General features: G+C 27.9%; 3 protein-coding genes across 3 annotated transcripts in view; 1 reads left to right on the top strand and 2 right to left on the bottom strand.

The window, feature by feature from the left end:
- Window positions 1–3,580: 3,580 nt before the first annotated feature.
- On the bottom strand, window positions 3,581–4,793 carry LOC139425656 (secreted acidic protein 1A-like). The gene is made up of 2 exons (XM_071181059.1): window positions 4,767–4,793; window positions 3,581–3,925 (listed from the first exon to the last, which is right to left on the bottom strand). The coding sequence occupies exons 1-2, from the start codon at window positions 4,791–4,793 to the stop codon at window positions 3,581–3,583; spliced, it is 372 nt and encodes a 123-aa protein (XP_071037160.1).
- A 2,606-nt stretch (window positions 4,794–7,399) lies between these two features.
- Window positions 7,400–10,518, bottom strand: LOC139425655 (secreted acidic protein 1A-like). Its single transcript, XM_071181058.1, has 2 exons — window positions 10,507–10,518; window positions 7,400–7,744 (listed from the first exon to the last, which is right to left on the bottom strand). The coding sequence occupies exons 1-2, from the start codon at window positions 10,516–10,518 to the stop codon at window positions 7,400–7,402; spliced, it is 357 nt and encodes a 118-aa protein (XP_071037159.1).
- Window positions 10,519–13,839: 3,321 nt separating this feature from the next.
- The window catches only part of LOC122269702 (Odorant receptor 13a), a 28,365-nt gene continuing 26,631 nt past the window's right edge, over window positions 13,840–15,573 (top strand). The window contains exon 1 of the mRNA XM_071180903.1: window positions 13,840–14,410. Coding sequence (XP_071037004.1) covers window positions 13,883–14,410 — 528 coding nt within the window. The 5' untranslated portion in view covers window positions 13,840–13,882. The remainder of the gene's footprint in view (window positions 14,411–15,573) is intronic.

Raw genomic sequence — 15,573 nt, 5'->3', positions numbered from 1 at the left:
AAATTTAGGAAAAGTAGTCATTTTTTTCGATGTTTTCTTCACAAATACTTGTATTTTTCTTCTAAAAGGAAACGAAAGCAATTAAAAATCCTAAATTTAAAAAGTAACGAAGTACAAATAAAAGTAAGTACTTTTAATTTTGTTACAACAAGCATCATTAAAATAATTTGCATGATATGTCATAAAAGTTAATATACCTAAGTTATGTTTAATATTCTTGTAGAGTATTTCAAAAAAAGTTCATAAATTTATGCTATATAGATAGAAAAATGTAATATATTTATGCTTCTTTGGTTATTTTAATTAAGGATTTTGAATAAGAAACAAAATAAACCGTCACGAATGAAAGTGACTGAAAATATTAAAATTCAAAATGATGTTTTTTAATTTAAAAATGCTAACTCATTTTACATATCGAAAAAAATATATAAATGAGAGTTCAGAATATGTTTTTTTTGTTATGCGCTAGTAACATTAATAACTCATTCAATGTTTTTAAACACGTTAACTTCCAGAATTAAAAACATTTTCTTCTAGTGTCATAACATTTTTTGTTTGTAGCGATACGAACAAGTATACAAGTTTTGTTTGTATTGATACGAATGGACAGTGGCCGACTTTATAAACTATTCGACCATTAAAAGACAATCACTTTGTGAATCGTAAAAAATGATCTTTTTTCTTTATAAAAGTATATAAGAACAATCACTCTCAACGAAAATTACATTCACTTCGAATTTGTTATTCTGAGAATAAGAAAACTGAACTGAAAATGGTAATATGATTTTCTAACTTAGAATATAAGAATATGATGGAAAAATCTGAAATTTAATAATTAATTCGCTTTAAGGAGAATGCAATTTTTATCATTGCGGCAATGTTAATTTTACATTATTTTATTTTTATATTTGAAAAAATGAGTTTTAGATTTTAATTATTAATGTAATTATAACACTACAATAATGTAACTATTATGAAGGTCGATGTTTGGAATTTTAAAACGAATTCGTTTAAACTTATGATAAATTGTAAACCAAACATTTAATTGCGTATTTAAAAATGAAGACGCGATTTTGTTTCTATTATAAAGATAAAATACTTTTTCATAGTTGACATGGTTTTTCAAAGTGATATTCAAGTCCATTTAAAGTCTCCTATTTATTCTTTCATTTATAAAAAAATAATTAAAAATACTTGTATTGATAGTAAAATCTTTGGATAAAAGAAGCTTTTGAAAATAATGTTCAGTTTAAAATTGAATAAATATTTGTTCGACAAACAATAACTCCAAGAAGCGATTTATGATAAGCGCAAGAAGCTTTTAGAAAGAAAAATGTTTAATTCGAAACAGAACTAAAAATTGATCTATAAAGTTTCCTAACATTTTTTAGCTTATCGCCTTCTTTGCAAGTCAAAAATTTTTCAGGGCCCCTCTTTATAAATGAGTATTACAAAAGTTTATTTGACAATTTAAAAAAAAACTTATATTAAAAAATTCTTAATTCTTTGACGCAGAAATTTGATTAAATATATTTTAATTATTTTGTATTAATTTAGCTCAAAATAAGTGCAAAACATTATACTTCCAAAAACAGCTCACGAATCCTCATCATCTAAGTGAAATAGTTATTATTGATTAATATTGATAATTATTATTGATTAATATTTGAATATGAATGAGAAAGAAGTTTCAAACTACTTTTTTTATACTTTATAATTTAGTATAAATATAATTTCGATGATTTAACATATTTTTTTACTAACTGTTAAATTTTTTATAAAAAGAAAGTCATAAAGTCTTGTAATAAGAAAGTCATAAAAAATATTTTTATAAAGGAGGCGCTATCGGCATTACAGGGTAAGCAATTTTAATCAGATATTCTTTTAATTTTATTAATAATCCATGATTATCAATGAGTTTTTAGCAAATTTTTTTTACTGAGGTCTAAAAATTATGGGAAATAAATTTAATATGTCATCTTTCAAAATAAATTAAACAATAAACTAAATATTATAGCATATAAAGTATATCAACCAAATATAATTTATTAGCTAATTGCTGAAAATTCTAAACTTGTCGGAAAAATGAGAGTGCGAAGAAGGTTTAAATACATTAAATCTATTCAAAAAGATAAAATTAGTTTTTTTTGGAAAAGAAAAACGTGATTAACTAAATCAAAGAGTATAATAGATGTTTAAGTGAAATTCTACTCCATGTTTATTTAGAAATCGACGAGAAGTGTTTTTAATTTCATAAGAATATTGAAAGAACCCTTAACATAATGTGAACACTACATAACCCTTAAGCGTAAATTGCAAAATGTTAAGATAGGAATAGTTAAATAAGAAACCTAATTACTTATGCAATATTTTCAAAAAATATTTTTTCTCTATTAAACACGCAAATCTTTAGTGCAATTTGAATAAGTTTATGGGACAAGCAATAATTGCGATTGGCCTAATAAGCAAAAAATAGGCTAATAGGCTTAAAATTAGCCTAATAAACAAAAATGATTTTAAAAAATTAATTTTTCGGTTCAAAGCGCAATTGATAATTGGTCTATAAGATTTAAGGCAAGCAATACTTGCAAGAAACGGTACTTGATTAGACCAAAGAAAATTTTATAAAATAATATTCAATACGTTGAACAATTATTTATTTTATAAGATATACGACAAGTAATAATTGTGATAAGAGATTCATAACAAGACGAAAACACTTTTATAGAATAAAGTTTAATTCAAAACTGAACTTACCATTATTACACCTTTATTATTACACATTTATTATTCAAGCTACTCAACAGTAATAATTGAACTACGTATTTTATAAGAGAAAACATTATTATGTTCAATATTTTCTAACAAATATTTACTCTGAAATAAATACAACAAGTAATATTTAAAACAAGAGATAAATGTTAAGGCAACATAAGCTTAAATTGTCAATTTTTATTTTCAAACATGTGTTGGAAATTTATTTTAAAGATTATTAAAACGAAAACTCTTTCCTGAATCATACAGAACATTAAATACGAATTATAATGCACAATCAAGTTTGAAATAATATAACGATTTATTTATGAAATTTGACAACGAGTTTTTCCAGTTTATTATAATTTGTAGTAGCTTCAAGATAGATTATAATAAATTCTTGTCTATTGAGCACTGAAATCAGAATATCACATCTTTGGAACACAGCATTCTGAAGAGAAAATATTTGTTTACCTATTCTATGAGAAAATATTTGTATCGATATAGCAAGATAATTTGACACTGAATGCTGTTTTTCATTAACTACTGTGATTATTCGCTATAAATCAACTCATAAATTTTGGATAACAAGTAAGTAATGGTAAAGATATTGAATAAATATACATTGATATAATTGCTAAGTACCGTCCGTAATATGTATTTTGAGAATATATATGAAAATGATGACTAAAGATATGCACGTTAGGGATCATATATATATATATATTAAATGTACTATAAAATGGTTTTTAAAATTATTTTCAGAAAGTTACAGCTGTACTTTTCTTCGTTGCGTTCATCGCAATGATGATGTTGAGTTCTCAAGTTAAAGGTGATTCGTCATTAGAAGCTCGTCATCATCATCATCATGGGCACCACCATGGCCATCATCATCACCACGGGCATCATCATGGTCACCACCATGGACACCATCATCATCACGGACATCATCACCATCATGGTCACCATCATCACCACGGGCATCACCATCACCATGGCCATCATCATGGTCATCATCATGGACATCACCATCACCATGGCCATCATCATGGACATCACCATCATCATGGACATCATCACGGTCACCACCACGGTCATCACCATGGTCACCACCACGGCCACCATCATTAGGAAAAATGTATTTTTTAGATGCAGTTTCATTGAGTGGACTCTGAGAAAATAAAACTTTCGCTTCAAAAAGTTTGTTGCTTTGCTCTTATTTATACTACATGTAAATTTTTATAGTGATTTTAAAAGTTCACATGTAGTAAATATCCTTTTTGTATAAATACTATTTATCTGGCAATATTTTTCCGTACTCAACAACATAACTCTTAAAAAAGTTTTACTGATTGTTGCGAGGTATAGTATTTAATTCAATTATAAAAGTTTAATAGAGCTATAAATGTTATGATCTTACAATACTGCCAAAGCTAAATGGAATAAATTAATTTCATTTCGGTTTAGTGTCCATAAAAATGTAAAATTGCTTTTGAATCGGTTTTTAGAAAATTGCATTGAAGCTTGATTTTTGTTGAAAGTGAGCTGAATTTAACCAAGTTTATGTAAACATTACAACGTAGGTTTGCTTCTGATATACATGTCTTCAAACGGGACATACCAAATGATTTCTTTTTACTATAATTCAAAAATTGCTAACAGATTCAAGAAAAATCAAAAAAATATTACTTGATTGTCATGGAAATTCTTCAGAATTAAATTCATTTGAGAATTTAGAGCATGTGGATTATTTTAATGAGTCCTTTAGGGAAAATAGGTCAGACTGGTCGTACCAAAAAAACCCCCTCATGTCATATACATGTAAAAACATATATGTAAAGATAATGTTAAATATAGTACAATGCGAAAAAAAGGACATACTGAATAATTTGCTACGGTATGATTGGCTCTTTACATACTAGGACTCCATCTTAATGGTTTAAAGGGATGATCACAAACACAGTAATTAGTTTGAGCAGACACGAAAACATGCTTCCTCTGAACAAACATACCAATTTTTTCGCCGGATATAGATTCATGATCCTGGAAATATGAGGATGGGGGGTAGCTGCAATAACCTGGGAAATATGGTCCCAATAGTCTGGTCAGGAGAGTGGTTTAGAATTTGGACTCCTAAATTTAGTTTTAAATTTTACTCATTTAATCATATCTCAAAAATTTTTAAATGAATCGAAAAAATTTTTACGAAAATTAAGTTATCCAAAGGTGTAACATGTTGTAACATGTAAAAAATAATTTTAAATAATTAATTGATTTTTTTATTATTTTTTATTATTTTATTTAATAATAATAGGAAGAATTATAAATTGTAAGTTATGGAAATTTTTACATTATTTTAAGGAATGCAATTTTCTACAAATGTCAAAATTTTAATCCAATAGTTTCTGAGAAATCGGATTTTAAAAAAGTCTCTGATTTAACTGCATAATGAATCAGATAAAATATGATAATCAGTGCTGCTCTCGATTGAGAAATTTCTTGAAATATTGCTCGACTGGCAAATATATAGTTCCGATTTAAATTTTAATTAATAAATTTAATTTTGATTTAAATATTGATAGTTAGTTAGAGTTTTACAATTATTAAACAATACACATGCACTAAATTGTATGTAAGTTGTATTTACTTTTTTAATACTTTTTATGTAATACTGTGTCCAGTCAATATAGGCCATTAAAATAATAAAATAACTATTTGATATTTAAAAACAATATTAAGACATAAATTTTCGCACCAATGCTAAATAATATTATCAGCGAAAGCAACATTTACGAGTTTTCCAGTAACCTAATATTAAGTTGAAAAAAAATGCGAATGGAGTTGCAAAAGGAGAATGCTTGAATTTTATCTAAATATAATCAGAAGCTTAATATGTTGAACCAAATCTACGTGTCAATGAAATAAAAATGAAAATTAAATNTTTTTACTGAGGTTTAAAAAATACTGGAAATATATTCAATATGTCACCTTTCAAAATAAATTAAACGATAAACTAAATATTATAGCATATAAAGTATATCAACTAAATATGATTTATTAGCTAATTGTTGAAAATTCGAAACTTATTGGAAAAATGAGAGTGCGAAGAAAGTTTAAACATATTAAATCTCTTCAAAAAGATAAAATTGGATTTTTTGGGAGAAAAAACGTGATTAATTAAATCAAAAAGTATAATAGATGTTTAAGTGAAATTCTACTCCATGTTTATATAGAAATCGATGCGAAGTGTTTTTAATTTCATAAGAATATTCACAGGACCCTTAACATAATGTGAGCACTACATAACCCTTAAGTGTAAACTGCAAAATATTGAGATAGGAATAGCTAAATAAGAAACCTAATTACTTATGCAATATTTTCAGAAAATATTTATTCTCTATCAAACACGCTAAATTTTAGTGCAATTTGAATAAGTGTATGCGACAAGCAATAATTGCGATAGGCCTACTAAGCAAAAAATAAGCTAATAGGCTAAAAATTAGCCTAATAAGCAAAACAGATTTTAAAAAATTTATTTTTCTGTTCAAAGTAGAATTGATGATTGGTCTATAAAATTAAAAACAAGCAGTACTTGCAAGAAACGGTACTTGATTAGGCAAAAGAAACTATTATAAAATAATATTCAATACGTTGAGCAATTATTTGTTTTATAAGATATACGACAAGTAATAATTGTGATAAGCGATTCATAACAAGACAAAAAAACTTTCATAAAATAAAGCTTAATTTAAAACTGAACTTACTATTATTACGCATTTATTATTCAAACTATTCAATAGTAATAATTGCACTGCGTATTTTATAAGAGAAAATATTATTATGTTCAATATTGCTCAGTATTTTCTAACAAATATTTACTCTACAATAAATACAACAAGTAATATTTAAGCAGGAGATAAATGTTACGGCAACATAAGCTTAAATTGTTAATTTTTATTTTTAAACATGTGTTGAGAATATATTTTAAAGATAATTAAAATGAAAACTCTTTCCTGAATCAGACAGAACATTACATACAAATTATAATGCACAATCAAGGTTGAAATAATGTAACGATTTCTTTATGAAATTTGACAACGAGTTTTTCTAGTTTATTATGATTTGTAGTATCTTCAAGACAGATTATGAGAATTCAAGGGTTCAAGACAGATTATACTTGTCTATTGAACTCTGAAATGAAATCAAAATATCACATATTTGGCACACATCATTTGGAAGAGAAATACATATTCTATGAGAAAATATTTGTATCGATATAGCAAGATAATTTGAAATTGAATGCTGTTTTTCATTAACTACTGTGATTATTCGCTATAAATCAACTCATAAATTTAAGATAACAAGTAAGTAATGATAAAGATATTGAATAAATGAATAAATATGCATTAATATTATTGTTAAGTACCGTCCGTAATATGTATTTTAAGAATATATATGAAAAATGATGACTAAATATATATATNTATATATATGAAAACTTTGTGTTTTATAATATTTTTTCATATTATTAAGTAATTTCAAAAATTAAATGTACTATAAAACGGTTTTTAAAATTATTTTCAGAAAGTTACAGCTGTACTTTTCTTCGTTGCTTTCATCGCAATGATGATGTTGAGTTCTCAAGTTAAAGGTGATTCATCATTAGAAGCTCGTCATCATCATCATCATGGGCACCACCATGGCCATCATCATCACCATGGGCATCATCATGGTCACCACCATGGCCACCATCACCACCATGGACACCATCATCATCACGGACATCACCACCACCATGGTCACCATCATCACCACGGGCATCACCATCACCATGGCCATCATCATGGTCATCATCATGGACATCACCATCATCATGGACATCATCACGGTCACCACCACGGTCATCATCATGGACATCATCACGGTCACCACCACGGCCACCATCATTAGGAAAAGTGTAATCTTTAGATGCAGTTTCATTGAGTGGGCTCTGAGAAAATAAAACTTTCGTTTCAAAAAGTTTGTTGCTTCTTTGTTGTTATTTATACGACATGTAAATTTTTATAGAGATTTCAAAAGTTCACATGTAGTAAGTATCCTTTTTGTATAAATAATATTTATCAGGCAATATTTTTCCGTAGTCAACAACATAATTCTTGAAAAAGTTTTACTGATTGTTACGAAGTATATTATTTAATTCAATTCTAAAAGTCTAATAGAGCTATAAATGTTATTATCTTACAATACTGCCGAAACTAAATGGAATAAACTAGTTTTGTTTTGGTTTAGTGTCCATAAAAATGTAAAATTGCTTTTGAATTGTTTTTTTAGAAAATTCCATTCAAAGCTTGATTTTTGTTGAAAGCGAGCTGAATTTAACCAAGTTTATGTAAACATTACAACGTAGGTTTACTTCTAATATACATGTCTTCAAACGGGACATACCAAAATGACTCCTTTTTACTATAATTCAGAAATTGTTAACAGATTAAAGAAAAATCAAAATAATGTTATTTGATTGGCATGGAAATTCTTCGGAATTAAATTCATTTGAGAGCATGTGGATTATTTTGATGAGTTCTTTAGGGAATGTAGGTCAGACTGTTAGAGTGTACCAAAAAAAAAAAACCCCTCTTGTTATATACATGTAAAAACATATATATGTAAAGATAATGTTAAATATAGTACAATGCGAAAAAAAGGGACATACTGAATAATTTGTGATGGTATGATTGGCTCTTCACATACTAGGAGTCCATCTTAATGGTTTAAAGGGATCATCACAAACACAGTAATTAATTTGAGCAGACACGAAAACATGCTTTCTCTGAACAAACATACAAATTTTTTCACCGGATATAGATTCATGATCCTGGAAATATGAGGGTGGGGGGGGGTAGCCGCAATAATCTGGGAAATATGGTCCAAATAGTCTGGTCCGGAGAGTGGTTTAAAATCTGGACTCCTAAATTTAGATTTAAATTTTACTTATTTAACCGTATCTCAAAAACTTTTTAAATGAATCGAAAAACTCTTTACAAAAATTTACTTTTTCAAAGGTAATTACATGCAAAAAATAAATTTTTAATAATTAATTGTTTTTTCTTATTTTCATTATTTTATTTAATAATAATAGGAAAAATTTTAAATTGTAAGTTATGGAAATTTTTACATTATTTTAAGGAATGCAATTTTCTACAAAAATCAAAATTTTAATCCAATAGTTTCTGAGAAATCGAATTTTAAAAAAGTCTCTGATTTAACTGCATAATGAATCAGATAAAATATGATAATCAGTGCTGCTCTCGATTGAGAAATTTCTTGAAATATTGCTCGACTGGCAAATATATAGTTCCGATTTAAATTTTAATTAATAAATTTAATTTTGATTTAAATATTGATAGTTAGTTAGAGTTTTACAATTATTAAACAATACACATGCACTAAATTGTATGTAAGTTGTATTTACTTTTTTAATACTTTTTATGTAATACTGTGTCCAGTCAATATAGGCCATTAAAATAATAAAATAACTATTTGATATTTAAAAACAATATTAAGACATAAATTTTCGCACCAATGCTAAATAATATTATCAGCGAAAACAACATTTACGAGTTTTTCAGTAACCTAATATTAAGTTGAAAAAAAATGCGAATGGAGTTGCAAAAGGAGAATGCTTGAATTTTATCTAAATATAATCAGAAGCTTAATATGTTGAACCAAATCTACGTGTCAATGAAATAAAAATGAAAATTAAATTATATATATATTAAATATATTATATATATATTTTATTTCGTTATATGAAATTTTACTTACTTATGCCCTATTCAGAGTAAGATTTATAACTTTTAATTTCTGAAAAACATTTCTTACAATTAAAATGAAAGAAATGATATGCTTTTAATTGACAGAAAAATTAATAAATACTTATTTTTCATTCCAGAAAGAAACATTAAATTTCGGTTCTCTTAAAAATTGGTATAAAGTAATAAATCTGATCATATATTTTTTTGTGATATTTAGCAGTATAAATAAAATATAAAACTTCTTGTTTATATTTATTCAATAAGTTAAGCATGTAATTTTAAATGTATCTTTAACACGTATTTAAAAATTCGAAACGTATAATTGTATGATAAAAGAATAGTTTTTTATCCCCAAAGCAGCTTGTTTCAGAGAGGGAAAAGGCTTTCCCTACCTGTTAAACTTAATGGGCAAAAATTATGAAGCATTCAAGCTAGCATACATTATATTATCCTTTGAAAATCGTAGATGCTAATGATATCATTTTAAAACAAATCAGTAATGATTACATCTAAATATTAATCAAAGAAGGAATTANAAAAAAACATCAGTGTAGGGTTAAAATATCGAATAAATGTAATTATATCCACGAATAAATTCATATCAAATCGAATGTAATAAATATTTCGGACATTCACCAAAGCATATCTGTGATTGTCGACATACACCGGTGAGGGTCCGAATGTACAAGAATGTAATGAAATATTCGATCTTTCACCGACGTATTTGGTGTTTGTCGATATTCACCGGTGAAAGTCAACAACCACAAATTTCGGTCTTTCGCCGTGACATATATATATATATATATATAATTTAATTATTTTTAACTTTGACGTAAGGCTGAGATACCTTGGTTGGCAGGGCGCTGGACTCACGTTCGTGCGGTCAAAAACAGCTAGTGTAGAAAATGGGGACCGGTGCACGTTAAATCTGACGGCTCACAAAGTCCTCCATGTTCCCATAACAAATTTTACCTATAGGGGGTACTGGACTGGAGATTGATCATTCTCGGGTTCAGGTCAAAAATACAATCTGTGGATGAATGAATGGGTCCGCCCTATAAACGGGTGTGGTAAAAGTCGAATTGTTCGCCCTAGATGGTGCCTGTGAAAAACAAGAACAATTGCTTCTCCTCTGCTGTAGTGATCGATGCCAATAACAACAGCAACTTTGATGTAGCTAACAGCTAGTTTATTTTTCAAAATGAAAATGATTGCAATCGAGAATGAATTATAAGAGTTGGTGAGTGAAACGCGTAAGAGTCGGAGCTTCCTAATGATGCTATAAAAGTTTAGTTCCATAAAAGTTAATTTCTATGATAGTAATATTAAAAATGAATGAAATGATGTATGAAGCCGTGGCCAAAAACGTTTTCAAGAGTTCGTCACTACTGAAAAAAGGCATACTATATGGTCAACATATAAGTAACAGGGAGATGATAAAAAAAAGGATGTTAAAATAAATACTCTCTGGGGTGATTTCCCTAAGGAAAGCAAGGTATTTGATGATATCCCTTAACTGTATTGGTGAAATGAACAAGTCAGCACTCGCATAGCTCTGTTTCATTTGTTACCACACCCTTAAAGCTTTCCTCTCCCTTCGATGAATGAAAATATTAGTGTAGAGATGCGGTTATTGATATAGATGCGGTTATTGTTTTTGATTATCAGATTGACCAAGGGAACAAAGTGTCATTGCATTACACTAGTGTTTCTTATTTTTACATGCCACACTGCCTAACACAAATTTCCTGGTATATCCTACACTGAGGTATTTAGTATGATTAAGTGCCACGGTCAGGTATACGTTCATGGATATTTTAATCAACTTACTTACTTACTTATACAGTACTACAGTCCGTTGTGAGCCTTGGCCTGGTGAACTATATCATTCTAGGCTTTTAACTTCTACTTTTTCACCTTCAAGGCTGTCAGATCTTTGGTGGTATCATCCAACCATTTATTTTTCGATCTTCCCTTTGGTCTCGAGTTCAAAAGTTTCTAATTTAAACATTTCCTTAGATTATGAACCCGACTTAATGACTACTGATACCGATCGACATGGTTATTGTTATTAATAATGCGTGATTATTAATATTAACTGATTAATTATATCGACTGTAACATTTAAGCAATGTTATTTAATCTTTTCGCTAAAGCTGTTATAGAATTTGATTGAAATATTTACTGCCTTTAGCGAAATAATTCCACAGATCATCCAATTTAGGGATTTAATCAAATCTCCGTTTTTACCATCTCCCAGAGACATATATAAAAGCACAGTATAGAAAAAAGCACAAATATTAAGAAATAATTGTTTGTTTTTCTCTGTGCCACAGCTGATTTGCATAGTTTAGTAAAAGATTTAAAATCTTAACCACAAAAATAGGTTCATGAAGATATACTAGTGTAATAGTCTTGGAATAATTTATGCAAAAATAGCAATGAATAACGATAAAAATTTTTGAAAATAAATATAATCCTTAAAATATTATTATTATTATTATTAAGTAGTGCTGCCATTAAATATTTAAAATGTATTTCTCAATTGCATAAATGCTTTTTTGTCTACTTAGCTGAAATGTAGTTGAATGAGCTTTAGAGACTCAGAGTTAATTCAACCATGATTGAAAGAAATGAAAATTATACAGAATGATCCAGCCAAAAATCTGAGATTAAGAAAATATTAAAGAAAGTAAAATATAATAAAAAATGGAAATTAAGACATTTTTTTTTAGAAAAAAGGAGCCTCTAATTAATGCGTGGTACATTGGTCGAATGCTAGAATTCCGCTGGGGAAAAAAGAACGATTCATGAGCTTAATCTAGATAGGAAACTAGGATTCAGAGGAAAAATAATCAAAAATATGGTTCTATTTGATAAGAATTTTACACATACAAAAGGGACTGATGGCTAATGCTCTTAGCAAAACAAAATATATGACGTGATTACGCCTTCTGGTAATTTAAGAAATGATTAAACATGACGAATTCTATAAATTTTACAGTGATAATTAAGTAAGAAACTTATAATTTTCCTTTTCCTTACGATAACTACATTTCATTTTATGATGTTTAATTTTTGAGTTTAACGTAAAGCATTTGGTAATGTAGTATTTCGTGGAATTTTAAAAGTAAATTGCGTTTTATATGGATAAACATAATCTTCATGCATGTTATTCTTATTTACTAAACGAAACGAAAGAAAGCACTTATTTCAATCTTTCGATATCACGCAACTTTTCAGTTTGCTTAGTATAAAGATAAATTTGAGAATGACACGCACTAAATTGTAATTTGAAATATACTGTCCTAAATAAAGAGACAATTATTGTTGGTATAGAATAAGCGAGAATATGATTGGAAGAAATATATACATTTTCTCGCTGCATTTGATAATTTGCATTGAATAAGTAATTTGTATTGAATAATTTGTAATGAATTAGTATCTTATACTACATAATTCGTAAACAAAATGAAACGTGCATTAAATTGCTTTTTCAAACCTGGTAACAATTCATAAAATAGCAAAAGTGATTCCAATCACAAATTCATGCAGATTTAAAATGGTGCATTAAAAGGACTAATTGGTTTTCAGAAATTTGTTAAATGTAAATCCATAGCATATACTTTTGTTAAGTAAAATGAAGTTAAGTAAAATAAAGTTCGTATACCTCGAAAAATCTAGATCTCAGGAGAATAATTAAAATAAATGGTTCGTTCCTTATGATTTTTTTAAGAAAAATATTGCCTATTTAGCTAGGTGGCTAGAAACATAATTTTGAAGTAATTAACTGACAAAGTTAACAGACAGATAACACAGTTAACAGAATTTTACAAATGGATTTATTCTATCAAAAAGTAGCATTGAATTTGAAGAAAGCATTTTGGTTTAACAAATTTCTGCTCTTTATTTTAAAGTTTCTTGGATGCTTGTCCTTCAAATCAACGACACGAGCCTTCTCGGAACTTTGGTTAATTTGGCCAATTTTCACGTTTTCTCTTCAACTTTTTGCATTTGTAATAACAGGTATAGCAACTGTGCACGTTTTCTGTTGCGACTCGTCTGGTGACACTGCCCTAACCTTGAGAAGAAGCTATCCTAACATAATTCTCGGTCATTACCTTGTTTACAACTTCATCTTATTGATACAAAGAAAAAAACTAAATAAACTATTACACAACTTGCAGTCAGTCACCAAACAAAAATACTTAAAGGCATCTAGATACAGAGCCTTATTGAAATGTTTGGCACTAATCGTCTTTGCTATAGTTGGTGTGATCTGTTCAAAAATTAGCACTTGCGCTCAAAAAAAGAAAATGTTTCAGGAGCTTGGTCGAATTTCTCCACCCTGCTACGATGCATATTCAATAGCAGATTACGATATAGTTAACAGTGCTATTTTCGATTCATACAAGTACTCCAAAGCTATTTTAGAAGCAGCATCGTTGAGTCACAGTGTTTTTGGATTACTTTTTATAGAAGTCTGGGTATCAAATATATTTTTTATATTAAAATTGGCATTTGAGTGTTCTCACAGAACACTTGTAAAAGTTTTGAAGAATAAAGAAGGTATTTTTAATTCGGATTTCCAAGACTGGAAGGAAAATTACATTGTTCTTGTTAACTTAAGTCGGAAAGCTGATTGCTTTCTTTCCCCACTTGTGTTTAGCCATGTTCTGATCACGCCTGTTTTGCTTTGTCTCGGAGGGTTTCAACTTTTGCAGATGCATCAAGAACTTTTCATGAAGGGTTTTGACAGTAAAGCTGTGTCTTATTTTCTGATTGTCTTTTGCCTGTATAGATTGTCAAATCTATGTTTTGCTGGAGATGAATTGAAGGCAGAGGTATGTGGTATTTTTGAGATTATTATATTTAGCGAAAATTAAGCATTTAAATTACTCATAAAAAATCTAATGTAGACATTATATGATTTTGAACTGATAATATCCAGAAACAGTTGTGTTGAACTTAAGTTTCCACATATCACACCAAATAATTTTACATTTCAGTATGTTTCCTAAAAATTATTAAATTATTTTTAGTTGTTAAGAAAACGATAGGTTTTCTATTTGAATACCACCTTTGGAAAAAAGAACTTTAAAGTACTGATCAGTTCCTAAAATAAACTTTAAGTTTCTTAAAGCAACTAAATCTTATTTTCTTAAAGCAACTTTTTATTTCTTAAAGCAATTTTCTTATTTAAACTTATTTTAAGTGCTTTGATTTTTTAATTTCATTAATCTTATATTTAAAACTTTTGATGAAAAATATGTTCTTATTATTAATGTTTTGTTAATCAAATAAAGTCCAAAAAAGTCTTTTTTTATTCAAGTATAATCTTGAGATCATCGTGTTTGGAAGCCAAGGAATAAATAAATAATCTAACAATGAATAGCATATTTTCCTGTTATAAGTTTTCGTAATATTTCTATCTGTTAAAGACTGTTATCCAGTGTTATATGGAACGCTTTGCAAAACCATGCTCGCTTTGATTACTACTAAGTTGAACCCATTAGAAATGTGCTCTGGTGTAAAATCTTAAGAATTTGAATCAATTATTAAACTAATTCCTCTTAAAAATTAAAATTTTTAATTACATTTTTCAGTCTATCTAGTTATCGAATGTTTCCTTCTGTTCTGGAAGCACACTTTTTACATTAAACTTAAAAAGCACTACAGCACGACTAGTATTCATTTTTACCTAAATAATTAAAACACAAAATAGAACACTTAGTTTGTTAATATGAATTCGCGCTTAACCTTTCAATTTTTCTGAAATTATAGCTCAGTTTATTTCAACCTTTCTTGATAACGAGAGAAAAAGAATTTTTATTCAGAAATTGATAAATATGTATGTATACGCTTTCATGCTATAATAGCTCACATGCTTGATATTTTAATTCTTTATTGCCAACGTGGAAAAGACTTTTCTTCGATGTGTAAGAGGAAACTCTCTCTCTCTGTATATACATATATATATATATATATATATATATAGTAGTATATA

Source organism: Parasteatoda tepidariorum, chromosome 5 (assembly GCF_043381705.1).
Source record: "Parasteatoda tepidariorum isolate YZ-2023 chromosome 5, CAS_Ptep_4.0, whole genome shotgun sequence".
NCBI classification, from domain to species: Eukaryota; Metazoa; Arthropoda; class Arachnida; order Araneae; family Theridiidae; genus Parasteatoda; species Parasteatoda tepidariorum.
Note: the sequence above shows the minus strand (reverse complement) of the source record. Positions and strands in the feature narration are given on the sequence as shown.